The 13878-nt window shown below is 42.4% G+C and overlaps 3 protein-coding genes across 5 annotated transcripts; 2 read left to right on the top strand and 1 right to left on the bottom strand.

The window, feature by feature from the left end:
- The first annotated feature begins 204 nt into the window (after nucleotides 1-204).
- On the top strand, nucleotides 205-6255 carry slc19a2 (solute carrier family 19 member 2). Its single transcript, XM_088408857.1, has 6 exons — nucleotides 205-389; nucleotides 2927-3475; nucleotides 3689-3935; nucleotides 4016-4208; nucleotides 5125-5266; nucleotides 5493-6255. Exons 1-6 carry the CDS (start codon nucleotides 267-269, stop codon nucleotides 5625-5627), a joined length of 1389 nt encoding a protein of 462 aa, XP_088264983.1. The 5' UTR covers nucleotides 205-266; the 3' UTR covers nucleotides 5628-6255.
- A 64-nt stretch (nucleotides 6256-6319) lies between these two features.
- Nucleotides 6320-7353, bottom strand: arl6ip6 (ARF like GTPase 6 interacting protein 6). Of its 3 annotated transcripts, XM_088408861.1 has the most exons (5): nucleotides 7208-7353; nucleotides 7075-7125; nucleotides 6916-6986; nucleotides 6616-6745; nucleotides 6320-6541 (listed from the first exon to the last, which is right to left on the bottom strand). In XM_088408861.1, exons 1-5 carry the CDS (start codon nucleotides 7228-7230, stop codon nucleotides 6442-6444), a joined length of 375 nt encoding a protein of 124 aa, XP_088264987.1. In that variant the 5' UTR covers nucleotides 7231-7353; the 3' UTR covers nucleotides 6320-6441. The 3 variants fall into 3 exon arrangements, with proteins under 3 accessions (XP_088264987.1, XP_088264984.1, XP_088264986.1); XM_088408858.1 differs by having other exon boundaries at nucleotides 6916-6966; nucleotides 7075-7353; XM_088408860.1 differs by lacking the exon at nucleotides 6916-6986 and having other exon boundaries at nucleotides 7075-7353.
- A 3312-nt stretch (nucleotides 7354-10665) lies between these two features.
- LOC148427492 (uncharacterized) lies at nucleotides 10666-13282 on the top strand. The gene has a single exon (XM_088408182.1). The coding sequence runs from the start codon at nucleotides 10704-10706 to the stop codon at nucleotides 12207-12209; it is 1506 nt and encodes a 501-aa protein (XP_088264308.1). The 5' UTR covers nucleotides 10666-10703; the 3' UTR covers nucleotides 12210-13282.
- Nucleotides 13283-13878: the final 596 nt, after the last annotated feature.

Genomic DNA, 13878 nt, shown 5'->3' with positions numbered 1-13878 from the left:
TTTCTAAATAGGTAATGACCCATTGTAATTATGTTTTCCAATTAAATTTTAAGAAAGTCAAAACTAGTTATTAGTATTCTTATTAATCTCACTATTATTATGAGTCGTCTGGTTTCCATACAGTTCCAAACTCAGACCACGTCGTGGCGGTGGTGAGCAAAAAAAAGCTTCCTGCTAGCTAAGTGTCAGAAGAAGAAGGTGTTTCGCCACCGGTGTGTGAAGCTGAAGTGGATATTGATGCAGAGGTCATGTAACTTGCGTACAACATGTCGGTGTTGTACCCAACCCTGTGCCTCTGCGCCTATGGCTTATTTTCCAACCTGAGGCCGTCGGAACCTTTCCTTACCGCTTACTTGATGGGACCGGACAAGAACCTGACCGAAGCGCAGGTGAGGAAAGTACCTGTGCTAACTTAAGGTTCCATACACTTCTGAGCAGTACGCGACAACCACGAGTTATCATTATACGGGATTCAAAGAACGGAGTTTTTTGCATCTCGGTTGCTTGTTGTTCGTGTTACATCAATTTGGATGCTGTACGTAGGCAGCACCCTGTTTGGCACACGCATTTGTAACTATTGACAGCATGTTGCCTCATTTTAGCTTCCGCCATAAGTAAATCGAAGTGTGCACAAGTGCCAGGAAAGTATTCAGAACATTCGCTCTTCCCACTTTTAAAAATCTTATTTATTTTTCAACGTCACTTACCTCCATTTATAAAACAAGAAATGTTAAGAGTTTTAACTACAACTTTACCCAAATTTAATATTTAATTGAACAAAACAGGAATTATTGAATTCTATTACAAATGCTGAGTTAAATATTAGCCTCCCTTTCATCCATTCAAACCGAGCAAAAATGTACAAAGTCTCATTTAAAGTGTTAAATGCAGCGACTGAACCCCTCTCCCTGCACAAAAGACAATTTACATTTTTTCCCTCAATTATTTTCAAGCCTGTGCAGTTTTATTTAACCTATTTAGGCATTCGGCTCATTACGTTCAGTGGTACTTGCAATTATTCAAATCTTGTTGCTAGGATTATGCTAAGAATATATTCTCCACAAGGATTATGTATTTGACCAGTTTAATTTTAAGAACCCGCCTTCACCTTTTGGCGTTCTTTGTTTGTTCCCTTTCATTCCCATCTATTGTGCTCATTTTCCAACGAAGGTCCAATGGTCACAGCATTTTGCAACCCAACACAAAACACCCCATATGGAAGGCACATTAATAGTTTTTTCCTTATAACTGTTCTGTATATTAATCAGTAGTTGTATTTGCAATCATACACCTCCAGGTCCAAGGTCATTGTCCGCAGTGGGGAAAAAAAAAAAAAAAAAAACGATGACATGCCCTCTCCATGTGGGGGATGAGCTGTAGGATTCATGGCTAATATATATTCACTGATATGTTCAGCTTTCAGATGGAAATCCAGCACCAACCGATATTACCTACCAACATTGAAAAAGAGAAATATTTTGAACACTTTCTGCGCACTTTAAATGACTTCATCTAAACTTCTCTCAGAGTGGACATGTGACAATTTCTGACAATTATTTTTCTCGTTATGACATTCCCTAAACACGTTAGTGAGTTGATTTTGACTGTAATCTGTACAGAAAACAAACGGCGTTGGTATTTGTGGGGTAATCCCAAGTAATTTGCCCCCACCTACCTTGATAAAGAATGCTTTTGTTGCAAAACAGTTCTGCTCTAATTTATTCATACACAAGGCAAGTCCACAGTGCTTTACAAAGGGCAAATAAATCTTTTGAAAAGCTAGATTAAAATGAAAAGGTAACATTTATCTGCTTTATCACTTCATTTTTTTTCTTATTTCACAGAACAATTATATGCAAATATGTGGACTCAACTAACCTATCTAGGCACCATTTAAATGAAGTCAAAAAATGTCTCTGTCCTTCTGAGACCCAGCCCATTCACTTGTGTCCTCTGTTGTGTCCATTTTGTCTCAACAAGGCAGCAATGTTAATTGCACCCCACCCACACATGAGACATTGGAAAGGCCAGGATGTCCTCTATTTAGCACACTAGGACTTAGTGGGGTTGCTCGAGTCACGATATAATATAGAGAACAAAAATAAATGTCCACTTTAGTGGACACTGGGTTTCAGGAGGATTTTTGTCTGTGTAAATAGTAATGACAGGCAATTAAGGTTTTTTTCATCGCAACATTTTGAGTAATCGCATTGTTTCAACAATTATTTTCCATGAAGCTTGTAACAGACATTTACTTCAGCAAAAACTACACTTAACTTACACAAAAGTACTAAATATTTGCCTCTATGAGGCCTGCGATTGACTAGAAAGCGATCCAGGGTGAAACTCGCCAGCTGAGCGATGACAGCTGGGATTGGCTCCGTCTGTAAAGGTCTTGAGGGCAAGCGGCTCAGAAAATGGATGTTTTTCCCCCCAAAAACTTTTGAAATAGCATTCTTTGACGCTTCAATACAACTCTCCTGTAAAATACAACTACTAAATCTGACTAATCATCGCAGGCATTTTGTCTTAAAGCCTTCCTAGAATAATTCTCACAACCTCTCATTTATAGGATTAGTTGTGCTTATCAGCACCGCAGTCAGGCAGTGTTTGCCAGGTCCTGCGGTGGTAACATGAGCTGGCTGTTTTTCTCTGAGATGGAATGCCAAAGATGTACGGCAAATCATGATGTTTGAACCTGGCTTGCAAAGTGTGCACATTTTGATGTTTCCACTGAGTCATTGAGCAACATTTTCAAGTGAATCTATGTAAACGGCTATATAATGTATGTCTGTGACTCCCCTCTCAGTTTGGTTGCAAAGTTCAGCTGTCGCAGGAAGTATATTTGAAGGATGTTCCGGTTGGTGTTTTTTTCTCGAAAACACGAAAGTCTGTCACGTTTCATTCTGTCCGTTGCTTTGTGCAGGTTGTCAGCGAAATCTACCCAGTCTGGACATATTCCTACCTGGCCTTGCTCTTCCCCGTCTTCCTGGCCACGGACTTCCTCTGTTATAAGCCCGTGTTGTTACTGCAGGCAACTAGCTTCGTGGTCACTTATGTGATGCTGGCCAAAGCGGAGGGCCTCGGCGCCATGCAGCTTCTGGAGTTTTTCTTCGGGCTGGCCACAGCCTCGGAGGTGGCCTACTTCTCCTACATTTACAGCGTGGTGGAGCCGGCGTACTACCGTAGGGTGACGGCCTACTGCCGCAGCGTCGCTCTTTTCGGCTCGGCCGCCGGCTCGCTGGCCGGCCAGCTCCTCCTCAGCGTGGCCCAAGTCCGGTTGGCGCACCTCGTCTGGGCCACGCTGGCGTCAGCCGCCGTAGCCTTTATCCCACCTTGGTTTCTGCCAATGCCCAAGAGGAGCTTGTTCTTCCACAAGAAACCAAAAGAGACGACAGAGAGGCGACCTGACTACAGCGGTGCCCTCATTGAGAAGGTTGTCAAGGTGCCTCTGGAAAATGAGGACGTCTCCACTGTGAGTCTGATGCTGCGGTTGTAAGGAATAGTCACTGTGAATTAAAAAAAAAAAAAAAAAGCACACTAAAAATGTTCAGAATTGCCTTTACCAATTTAAAATCAACCCGTAAGTTTTTCTTCAGCGCCTATACCGGATATCGGTAGTAAAAGAAGGTAACCACCGATATTCGTTGTCAGCAAAGGCCAACGATTTGTCCGTTGTGTCAATCAGGTGTCCCTGTCATCCGAGGAGACAAATAGAAGCTGCGCTTTCTCGGAAGTCCTGAAGACGCTTTTGGCTGACTTCCTTCACTGTTACAGACAAGGTGCCCTGCTAGCGTGGTCAGTCTGGTGGGCGCTGGCAACATGCGGATACTTTCAGGTGCTCAACTATGCCCAAGCGCTGTGGGAGAACATTCGCCCCTCCAGCGAATACCGCATCTACAACGGCTACGTGGAGACCTTGTCAACGCTGCTCGGTAGCCGAAGCTTCTCATCCCAGTAATGCTAAAGTTGAAAAGGCTCTTTTTCAAGCCGACGGTCTGGTGCGGGTCTTTAGGTGCTGTGGCTGCCCTCCTGGTGGGCCACCTGCCTGTGCGCTGGGCCGTGTGGGGGGAGCTGGCCTTGTGTTGCCTTTCGCTGCTCATGGCAGCATGCGTGCTCGTCATGGTGACGCTGAGGAGCATCTGGCTGTGTTACGGCTCCTACGTCATATTCAGAGCTACCTACATGCTACTTATCACTGTTGCCACGTAAGTTGGGAGGGGCAGTCCTGTCATTTTTGTCTTTAACATGCATGCATTTTTTATTATTTTGCGATACATGCGCTGTATGGTGGTAGTGACCGTTCAACTTGATCAATTGCCTTCTTCCAAATGAACTTTGCTGTCAAACTCAACATAAAAACCAGGGCTATCCAAACTACGGCCGGAGGTCCATTTGCTGCCCGTCATCCATTCTTCAGTGGGCCACAGCATTAATTAAAAAAATCTCAAGGCTAGTGAAAAAAAAGGAAAAGGGAAGGTGTACAAAGGTACTGCTGATAAATTGGTCTATATAATGCAGCATCGCATTCTAAGGATTTTTGTTGCTTTTTGGATTTTAAATCAAAGTGACCCCCACAGACTACTAAAGTACAGTACAGAAACCCGGCCCCTAGCAGCAAAAGCAAATCACAAGTAATTGATGTTGTTTTCTAAAAATGTTTCAATTCGCATACATTTTATAATAGTTTAAACCTAAACAATGATATATTAACTGTTGACAGAATGCCCGTGTTTACTGTACTTTGCTCGGAATTCGCAAAATTGACCTATCTGTGGACTTTTTTTTTTTAACTGCATTTGGGAGTTTCAAGACAATAAGTGCTTGTAGGTCATCTTGTGGGAATTCTAAATTGTGTGCAGGTATTCACTCTTCGTCCACAAATATATGGGAGGGTCCTGTAATATATTTTCAAATTCACCTTGAAATATTACAAATTGAATGAGAAAAAAAAATGCTTGGAAATGAGAAGTTAAACTAGCTTTTCCTGGTAATTCAAAAATGACATGCCGCTCAAATGAAACCTTTTCATGCAGGTATGTTACGTTCCAGTTATGACTGTGACTTCAAGGATATCCATGAACCCAATTGAAATGAATATATATTTTTTTTTTCCTCTGCCAGATATCAAATAGCTTCCAGTCTTGACATGCAGCGCTACGCCTTGGTGTTTGGCGTCAACACCTTCGCAGCTCTTCTGCTGCAGTCTCTGCTCACGCTGGTGGCGGTGGACTCGGCCGTCTTGGGCTTGGACGTCTTCACCCAGGTAAAAAATTGGGATTTCCCGTCTGAAAAAGTCATCAATCTGCATCTCGTGGCACGGTTTGTGAAAAAAGGTTGGTTTCACAGCAGCTCTTGTATTGGATCTTGTCACCAGGGTCTGTCTAATGCAGGGCCCGTTTAGATATACGCTTGTGGTTCTATGTTTACCTTCACAACTACAGTATACACGCTTACATGTACAGTACATGTGCTTGCTATGTCTTCATCAGTTCTACGTCTACGGTGGCTACTTTGCCGTCATCTCTGCTGTGTTCCTCCTGGCCGGGCTCTGCAAAATGGCCGCCAGGCGGCACTCTGACCCAGAGGTCCTTTCCAGAAGTCCGGCAGACACAGATAGCACGTAATATTGATGTGATGATGGGAAACTCCCACATGCAGCAAACTTGACCTATTCTGGTTTTTGCTCGTTTACAATCAACAAAGCACTTGTGCCATTCGAGAAACGCAATCAAACCTTTTAGTATTCCACTGACTGCACTGATATGTAACGACTATGCCGTTTCGTAGTGCCATTTTGTTTAAGTCAATTTAAGGCCTTATAGACTTGAAAGCGATACCGGATGTGTGTTTTCTCATGTTTTCACTTCTTTTTTTTCTTTTTTTTATGAACATAGTCACTGTATGTGTGTGTGCCTGAAATCACGGGTAAAAGCAACACATTTTATAGAATGTACTACTACTGTAGTGTGTATTTTGTGATTTCATATATCAGTTTTTGGATTGTTTATCGGACAAATAGGTATGTGTGTGTGCGTGCGTGTCTGAGAGAGTGTGAGAGAGATTGAGTCTGTGTTTGTGTCCATGCATCATTTATGAGTTTCAGAACATATATCTGAAGGTGAAGATTTCCTTAGCATTATTTCTCACTTGCTCAGGTTACATATAATGTCATTTAGATCCACCGCAAGTCAATACTATTGGTGGGTTATTTGTTGATTTCTGATACATTAAAAATCTTGTCTGCAGTATCCATCTCATGATGTGTGTCATTTTGTTATCTGTGGAAAACTATGAAAAGCTACTTGCTGGAAAAATGTAGGGAATATATGCAAAATTGTGCTTATTTATTTGTTGTTTTTACACTGTATTCACAAAGAGAATCTTTTTTTAAAACCGCCCGGGCTTCACTATAGTTGACGACACGAGCATTGGGCAAATTCAGGTCAGGCTCCAGATGACTGTAAGCGTTGCCATGGCGCCGTTAAGAAGTGCAACGCTGTAATCCAAGAGCAAATCTCTGTCTTGTTTGTCCCTGGAACTAAACGCAAGAGCACAAAATGAAGTATGTATATTTTATGTTTGGTTGAAAAAATAAGTCAATTTGTCAAACACCTGCATAATAGTGTTAACAGTGTTGGTGGCGCCAGGCCTGGATTGTAGGAGTTGAGGTAGGTCAGAGTCCAAGAGAAGACACAGCCAGTGAGTCCTGCTAATAATGAGAGAACCAGGATACTCCAGAAACCTAAATGCAAAAGAGCGCATCTTGTGAACAAGAGCCGACAATTCCAAATAGCCTTTTTCCTCCCCCGCATTGCACACACACAGACAAACCCGAGGTAACCCATTTTTCAGTAACATTGGCTTCAATGATCAAGGTTATAACTGCCACATGATGACATGTTTGATACTCACCCATTATCCTCTCTGCTCCACCGCCTTCCTTCACTCTGCCTGCCCTCAGCTCTGAAACAACCGCATTGGATCTAAGAGTGCAGTTCTACTCTTACTCACACACACTCATAATTCTTTCTGTTCTTTAAGTTCCATGCCAACACATACGTTCGCGTTTACCTTGCAAAATAGGGTCCAAAAGTGCACAGAAAGCGCCAAGTGACACTACGACTACGGCAGAAACAACTGCAGCAATCACCACTACAGTCCACGGTTTAACGACATTTCGCTGTTTGACGGAGCTTTCTCCTACCACTTCCCCGGTGTGTGAAGCATGCTTCATTTTCGTCTTGCTCCCCACTATCTTGGGTAATTTTGGGACCTTACATGAGGCTAACAATGAAACCAAATTCAAAGCTTCGTCTTCTTTAGCGTTACACTGATACTTCCGCAAACAAAGACGCCTCCTCTACTTTTTTTTTTTTTTTTCCCAGTCAGACTGGATATTGTTTGGTTAGTTTTCGCCCCCATGTGTTTATAAGTGTTATTACAGTTTTGTTGTCAAACAGGTTTCTCTCTCCATCTTTACTTTTATATGCAATTACGTAATATTAACTCATTTGTAAACGTAAATAAATAAAAATATATCTTCGTAAATAGATTTAAAATAAACGACTCAACAAGTTTCATATTTCATTTGCGGAATGCAATCAAATGAACTACTAGAAATACATACAATATTTTAGAATTTTCCATTACAACCCCCGCACCCTCCCAAAGAAAAAAAATTAAAGATATTTCCCTAGAAATTTAACACATTTTCTCTGGAAAAATAAGTTCTAAAATCAAATGTTATACCATCCCAACAAAAACGGGTCCCCAACCAAATGGTGGGTCAAGGGGCTGGAAGCAGGTTCTAAATGACCAGCTGTGGTGTGACCCAAAACCTTTTCTGAAGCACATGATTCCCCCTGATAAATATTGTAATGTCTTTCAAACACACCATAGTTTCATATTTGTTGTCGTTGCTATTGTTGCTGTGTGTATTACTCTGATTGCTTTTAGTTAAAGACAGTTAGTTTGATTTGCATATATTTTGTTAATAGTTCATAGTTGTGAGTTTTGGGCCAAAATATGTTTGTGTGTTTATATATGCAATAGTTAGATCTCTTCATGCAACCATAAATGAAATAAATAAATGAATAACTTAAAATCTATATATGTATAAATCTGGTGGTTAGAAGTCAAAACATATTCATAAATGACTGCGTTATCACACTTGTTCACATCCAAATAATGTACAGACATGCATTGTGTCACCAACAAAAACACAAGGGTTAAAACAACCCCTTTATTATATTAAAAAAGGGAACCAAAATAAATATATTGTTTACACTTTAGAGAACATGTTCTAACCTATCCAAAAACTACAGTATTACAGAAAAATATAAATTGGCTATGAAAACAGAGTGAAAATTATAGGATTACAGAATAATATGAATTGGCTACAAGGACAAAGACAATAAGCAGAGAGAATATGGATCAAATGATTGGTAACAGTGTAACCAAAGGAATTACACAAAAAATGCATTACATTTTTTTTTCTGTCTCATCCCTGTGAATATTGATTTATTTCCTGGGAGAGTAGTTTACCCATTTTAATGGCTCATTTTTCAAATATATATATATTTTTCCCCTCTCTTTCTCTTAAGCATGATTGGAGATCTGTGTAAGAGGATGGGGATGAGGGTTTAAATCTGTGCCCGTGCTTGTTCCTCCAAGCGGTAGGAGGCGTAAGGTTTAAAAAAAAAAAAAGGAAACGTTTTTTTTTCCCCACCCCTCCTGATGTTTTCGGGGGTGGTCTTATTTTGTGCCTAACTCTAACCCACCAACCCTAACCTGAACCTAACCCTAACCCTAACCCTAACCCTAAACCCTAAACCCTAAGCCAGTTGTTGTGGTTCTGTGCAATGCCATGTAGCTTTCTGGCAATATCTGCAAACTTAACAATAACCCCAATTGTTTGAATCCGATTTATTTCAGAGATTTAAGTTCAAAAACATGCTGGATACCAGTTCTTGAGACCTACAATTTGACACCTGTGATGAAGATGAAGAAGGTGGGCCTCAGAATGATGCTGTGTTGCACACTAAAACCCAAGTCATTTTGGGTGGAGCTTTACAACTAGATGTTAAGTGTTCATAATTTCAGGGACATAAATAAACCAGGGAAATATTGTGATATGAAACAACGGTACCTGCAATACATTTCAAATAAAATTATAAACGATGAAATACAAGCATATATTTATTTTGTAACCCAACAGATTTGTCTTCCAGTCCTTGAAATAGTACATTAAATGTTACACATACAAATAATGTATCTTTTTTTGATTGCGAGCCATCACTGAGTAAAAAAGAATGTGAATTTGTTTTGTTTTTTTCCCACCTTTTAAGACCCCTGTCAATCAAGATTCCAACCGTGGCTGAGTACAGTGCTTTTTTTTTTTTTTTTTTTTAAATTTGCAATGGCATCTAGGCTGAAAAACTAACAGGCCTATTTTGACAAAATAAAGTATACAATGTACAGATAGCTGTTTTCAATAAAGTCTAAAGTTGTCCGAAAATACAATCCTACAGTAGAAATGTGAAAAATAAACTCTAGTGATCAGGTATTTGTACGTCGTTACTTACAGCAACTTCACAATCAATTATACCCATTTTAACCCATTGACAAAATGGGTATTTGATTCATATCAATGCTAGTAAATATACTGTAGTTTTGTTTCAACTTTTTCATATTTTCGCGGACTTGCTTCACCCTGCGATGTACGTCCAGGTCAGCAAGATTCTCGCTTATCAAAAAATCTACTTTATCATTCCTCTTTGCGGAAGAGAATTGCCGCTGCACGTCTTCGTCCCCACAAATGCCCAAAAGAGCCTGAACTTTGTCGTCCGTCCACTCGGCGTTATTATGCCTTTCCATCTTGATTTACAGACCAGCGGTAATGCGAATATAATCAAGGCGGGTCGCGCACTAGCGGCAGGGCTCCCAAAACAACACAGCCCCAAGTTCTACCAACCAATCAGCATTAGTTAGTACAACGCGCCCCCCTCGAGTTACCCGGGTAGGTAGCAGAAGACGCTAGTCACAACTTAGAACGTTCCGGGTAGATGCTTAGGGGCACCTATACCAGGAACGTTTTTTGGTGTGTACGGAAAGGGGAATTCAAGTTACCAAGGTACAGCGGAAGAGTTCCTGCGGTGTGAAAGGGGCTAATGACTTGACTACAGTATTCTCGGCCAAGCCTGTCATAATGGATCTTTGGTGCCTATAGCTGTCAATAGTAATGACTAAACAAAATATTGGAGCATTGACCCGGAAGTCAATTAATTTTGACCTCAAAGTCTAATCTTTACATGTTCTAGTTGTTAAAAGAAATCCACAAATGCGACGCACTTCTCGCCATCGCCTGATCAGAATGAAATCCCTGCAGAGCGACAAAGAGTTGCGAAGACATTCGAATTGCTGGAATTACGGCGTGCGATGTCATCATGAAGGCCTTCATCATGGAGTAATTGCATGATGTCAGCTTCTCAAAAAACTGAACGAGTCATTCGTTTATGTAAGGATTGGACTGTCGTGGTCAATGATGTCACCTGCCTGCTTTCTGTCAAAGGTACTTTGAAAACAAATGATATTCGTTCATTTACCATATGCCCGTATGTGAAGACTGGAATATAAAACACTTAGGATGGGCTGCCCGATTAACGCAGGACGCCTTCTAATAACTTCATCACATTGGCAACATGGAGAAAAAACCTAAATACCATATTTACAATACGAACTCCAAAAACAAACGCAATTTTAATTCAAAGCTGGTGGAAGCAGAAAACTTTGACCCATACCTGGAGCAAAAGAAGGTCCAACGTGCTGAAGCCATGGCAGTCAAGCGGGAAGCCAATCTAAGGTTGATGGAGGCCATAGCAGCCCAGGAACAAAAGGTGAAAGGTCTGGAGCTGGTCCTCGAGAGGCAGAAACTAATCAACGAGAACTTTCGGGAGATGGCGGAGAAGAAACTGGCTGAGGAGGGAGTACGTTTTGAAAAAATGAACAGGTTCAAAATCATCAAAAATGCAGAAGTGAGTAAGCTCAACGAGCAAATCGTTGAAATGAAAAAGGAAATACCGATGATTGAGGAGACGCTGAGCAAATACGAGCGCTACAAACGCAGCATTTTCAAACTGGCTGCCGCGGACCAACAAGACAATCAGCAAGCTCTACCGGATCACGAACAGGTGCTAGAGCGGATGGAAAACCTGCGGGAACAAAACCAGTTCCTGCTGCCTTACGCTGTTAAGAACAACTACGCACTCCTCGGGCAGCAGCAAAAATTTGAAAACACCAGGAAAAAGAATGAACAGAGCCTGGACAACCTACGGACGGAGATCAGCAGCGTAAAGGCCAAAATTGAGGAAGAGATCAACACATCCTTAAAAATTTCTCAGATGGTGAAGCTCTATAAGGAAAACCGGAAGGCGGAGCTGGAAAAAGAGCTGGACTCGCTGACCGCCCAGGTGACAAAAGTCTATCGCTCTTGCTCAACCTCCAGTCATTTCTTGAACCCGTTAAAGAAAATGAAGCACGTGGAGGAGCAGGTCTTTATGCTCATGGGGAAAATCGACAGCATCCCCAAGGAGCTCTTGAAGAAAATGCAAGCGAGCTTCTATCGGAAGAGAGTGCTGGAAGAAGAACAGCGGCTCCAGCGAGAACGGGAGGACAAAAGGCAAAGGAGGTCCCAGCTCAGGTCGGAACAAAAAACCAAGGTTAACCCAAAAGATACCCGTGCTAAGCGCGTCATAGTACGACGCAAAATGGCCACACGCCCCAAGGCAGCCAAGAAGGCTCAAGCCGCTGAGAAAAAATGCAAAACCTTTGAGGACGAAATTTGGGAAGACGTGGTGCAGGCCGGGGATGGAGCGTGCGTCCTCCTGCCCAGGCTCCACGCGGACAAGAACAAAGCGGCCAAGAAGGTCAAGGAGCAAAACGTCCCGGCTGCCGACGTGAAGCAGCCGCGCAAAAAGACCCCCAGAGCAGACCAGGAGCCGACGCACTTGCCGGCCATTTCCGCAAAAGAGAAACCCGTGGAGGAACTGGTGCCGCCGCCCGTGCCTATCTCTCCGCCCTCCTACAGCGACCCCCTCGGTGCCCTCCGTGCAGCCAAGCGAGAGGCGCCTTCCTTTCGTTCTCAGGGCATCAGCAAATCTTTGCTTCTCCAACTGGGACGGAAAAAAACGGAGCCCACGTGGACGTAAAAAATGGGCACTCTCGCAAATGGAGCGGGATCGGGGATCGCAGGCTCCGGGAGCGCTGCTAGTTTTCAGTCTTGCAGAATCAAGCGATGGCCCGGTTTTGGGTCTGACGAGTCGACCGAACGGGCCATTGGTTATATCGATCAATGCTCGAAGCCTTGTTGAATTTTGCTCGCCTCCTATAAACTTTGTTGGTGGCCATTTTGGGCCCCTGGGGACGTGACATAATTCAAACACTTTTTTTAGTCACTGGTCATTCACCATTGGTGTGATTTCCCTTTTGAGGACCGTTACGAGACTGGAAAGCCTATCATGATCATCGCAAACCCATCTGCAATTTCTCCATTTCATTGTTTTTTCATGTATTTTTTACATTTGAACTCACTCAGGGGAAATAGTGACCAGCATATATTTGAGAACAAACTCAAATTTGAGGTATGACTCAACTCGCGTGACATCAAGCAGCAGTTCGGCAGACGTAATTGGTGACTATTCTTTGAAAGGATGTGCCTCCATGACAGGCTGAGTGTTTTTGAAGCAGCAACATGGCTTCCACTGACTGAATGCTAAGAGTGGAAAATTCCGTGGGCGTTTGGGCTAAAAATCATCATTTATGTGGCGTTCTTGCTACATTTTACTCTTGTGTGCTTTCTATAGGTGCTTTGCTTCGTTGGCAACTCTAGTTGATTTCAATGTCAGTAAAACGCCCGTTTTTGGCTTCTGCAATCACACTGCATATGGCTTCCATTACTGATTTCTAGAACTTATATTTTTCTTTCTTTCATTGTGGGGCAGCACAGTGACAGATTGGTTAGCACATCTCCCTCACAGTTCAAAAGTCCCGGGTTCAATTCCAGCTTGCCCCGGCCTTCTTGTGCGGTTTTTGCATGTTCTTGTTCTTACGTGGGTCTTCTGCTGGCATTCCGGTCTTCTCTCACACTCCCAAAACACGCATTGCAGGTCTATTGGCAAATTCTCCTTAGGTGTGTTCAGGTGCGTGAATGCTTTTGTTCCTGTGTACCTTGCGATTGGCTGGGGAACAGTTCAGAGGGCCCCCCGTCTACTGCCCCAAGTCAGCTGGGCCAGCGACCCAAATGAGATGCGCTACAGAAACTGGATGGATGTTTTGTTGTGGTGGTCCGCTTTAGAATGAAGTCATAAAGAGGGCCCAACAGCCACGCAGCTTCAATCAACCTAGACTTTCCCCTTCTGATTAGAAATCGGTTCCAAAAATGTAATTTTGTATGAGAAAATAAAATTGCGAATGTGTCAAAACTAAGATTTCATCATTTCTATTTAACTGGAATTTTAAAAAAAAATTGTGTTTGGAATCAGGGATGTTCATAACTGGTACGCAGGTATGCATGCATGACAGAAATCACAGATGAGTAACCTCACATCTGTTTGTGTATTTGCATGCCTACTTAACTTTTCCCCATGACAACAACGGAGCATGAGCCGAATGTTATTTTTCCTGAAAAGTGACTCCAAGATGTGCTGTGGCTTGAAGCACACAGAAATGTGCAAGATTTACTGCTCATGTCCTCACCTAGCAGACAAAATTGGTGGGTGAGACAGGATCGCAAATTTTCAGCCATCCTTTATCTGACAAGTATGAAAAGAGGATGTGATTGTCGCACTACGGATGGCCGACAAACTAAACGAGAAGCAA

Source organism: Hippichthys cyanospilos, chromosome 2 (assembly GCF_059441005.1).
Source record: "Hippichthys cyanospilos isolate Australia breed blue-spotted pipefish chromosome 2, RoL_Hcya_1.0, whole genome shotgun sequence".
In the NCBI taxonomy this organism is placed as follows: domain Eukaryota; kingdom Metazoa; phylum Chordata; class Actinopteri; order Syngnathiformes; family Syngnathidae; genus Hippichthys; species Hippichthys cyanospilos.
Note: the sequence above shows the minus strand (reverse complement) of the source record. Positions and strands in the feature narration are given on the sequence as shown.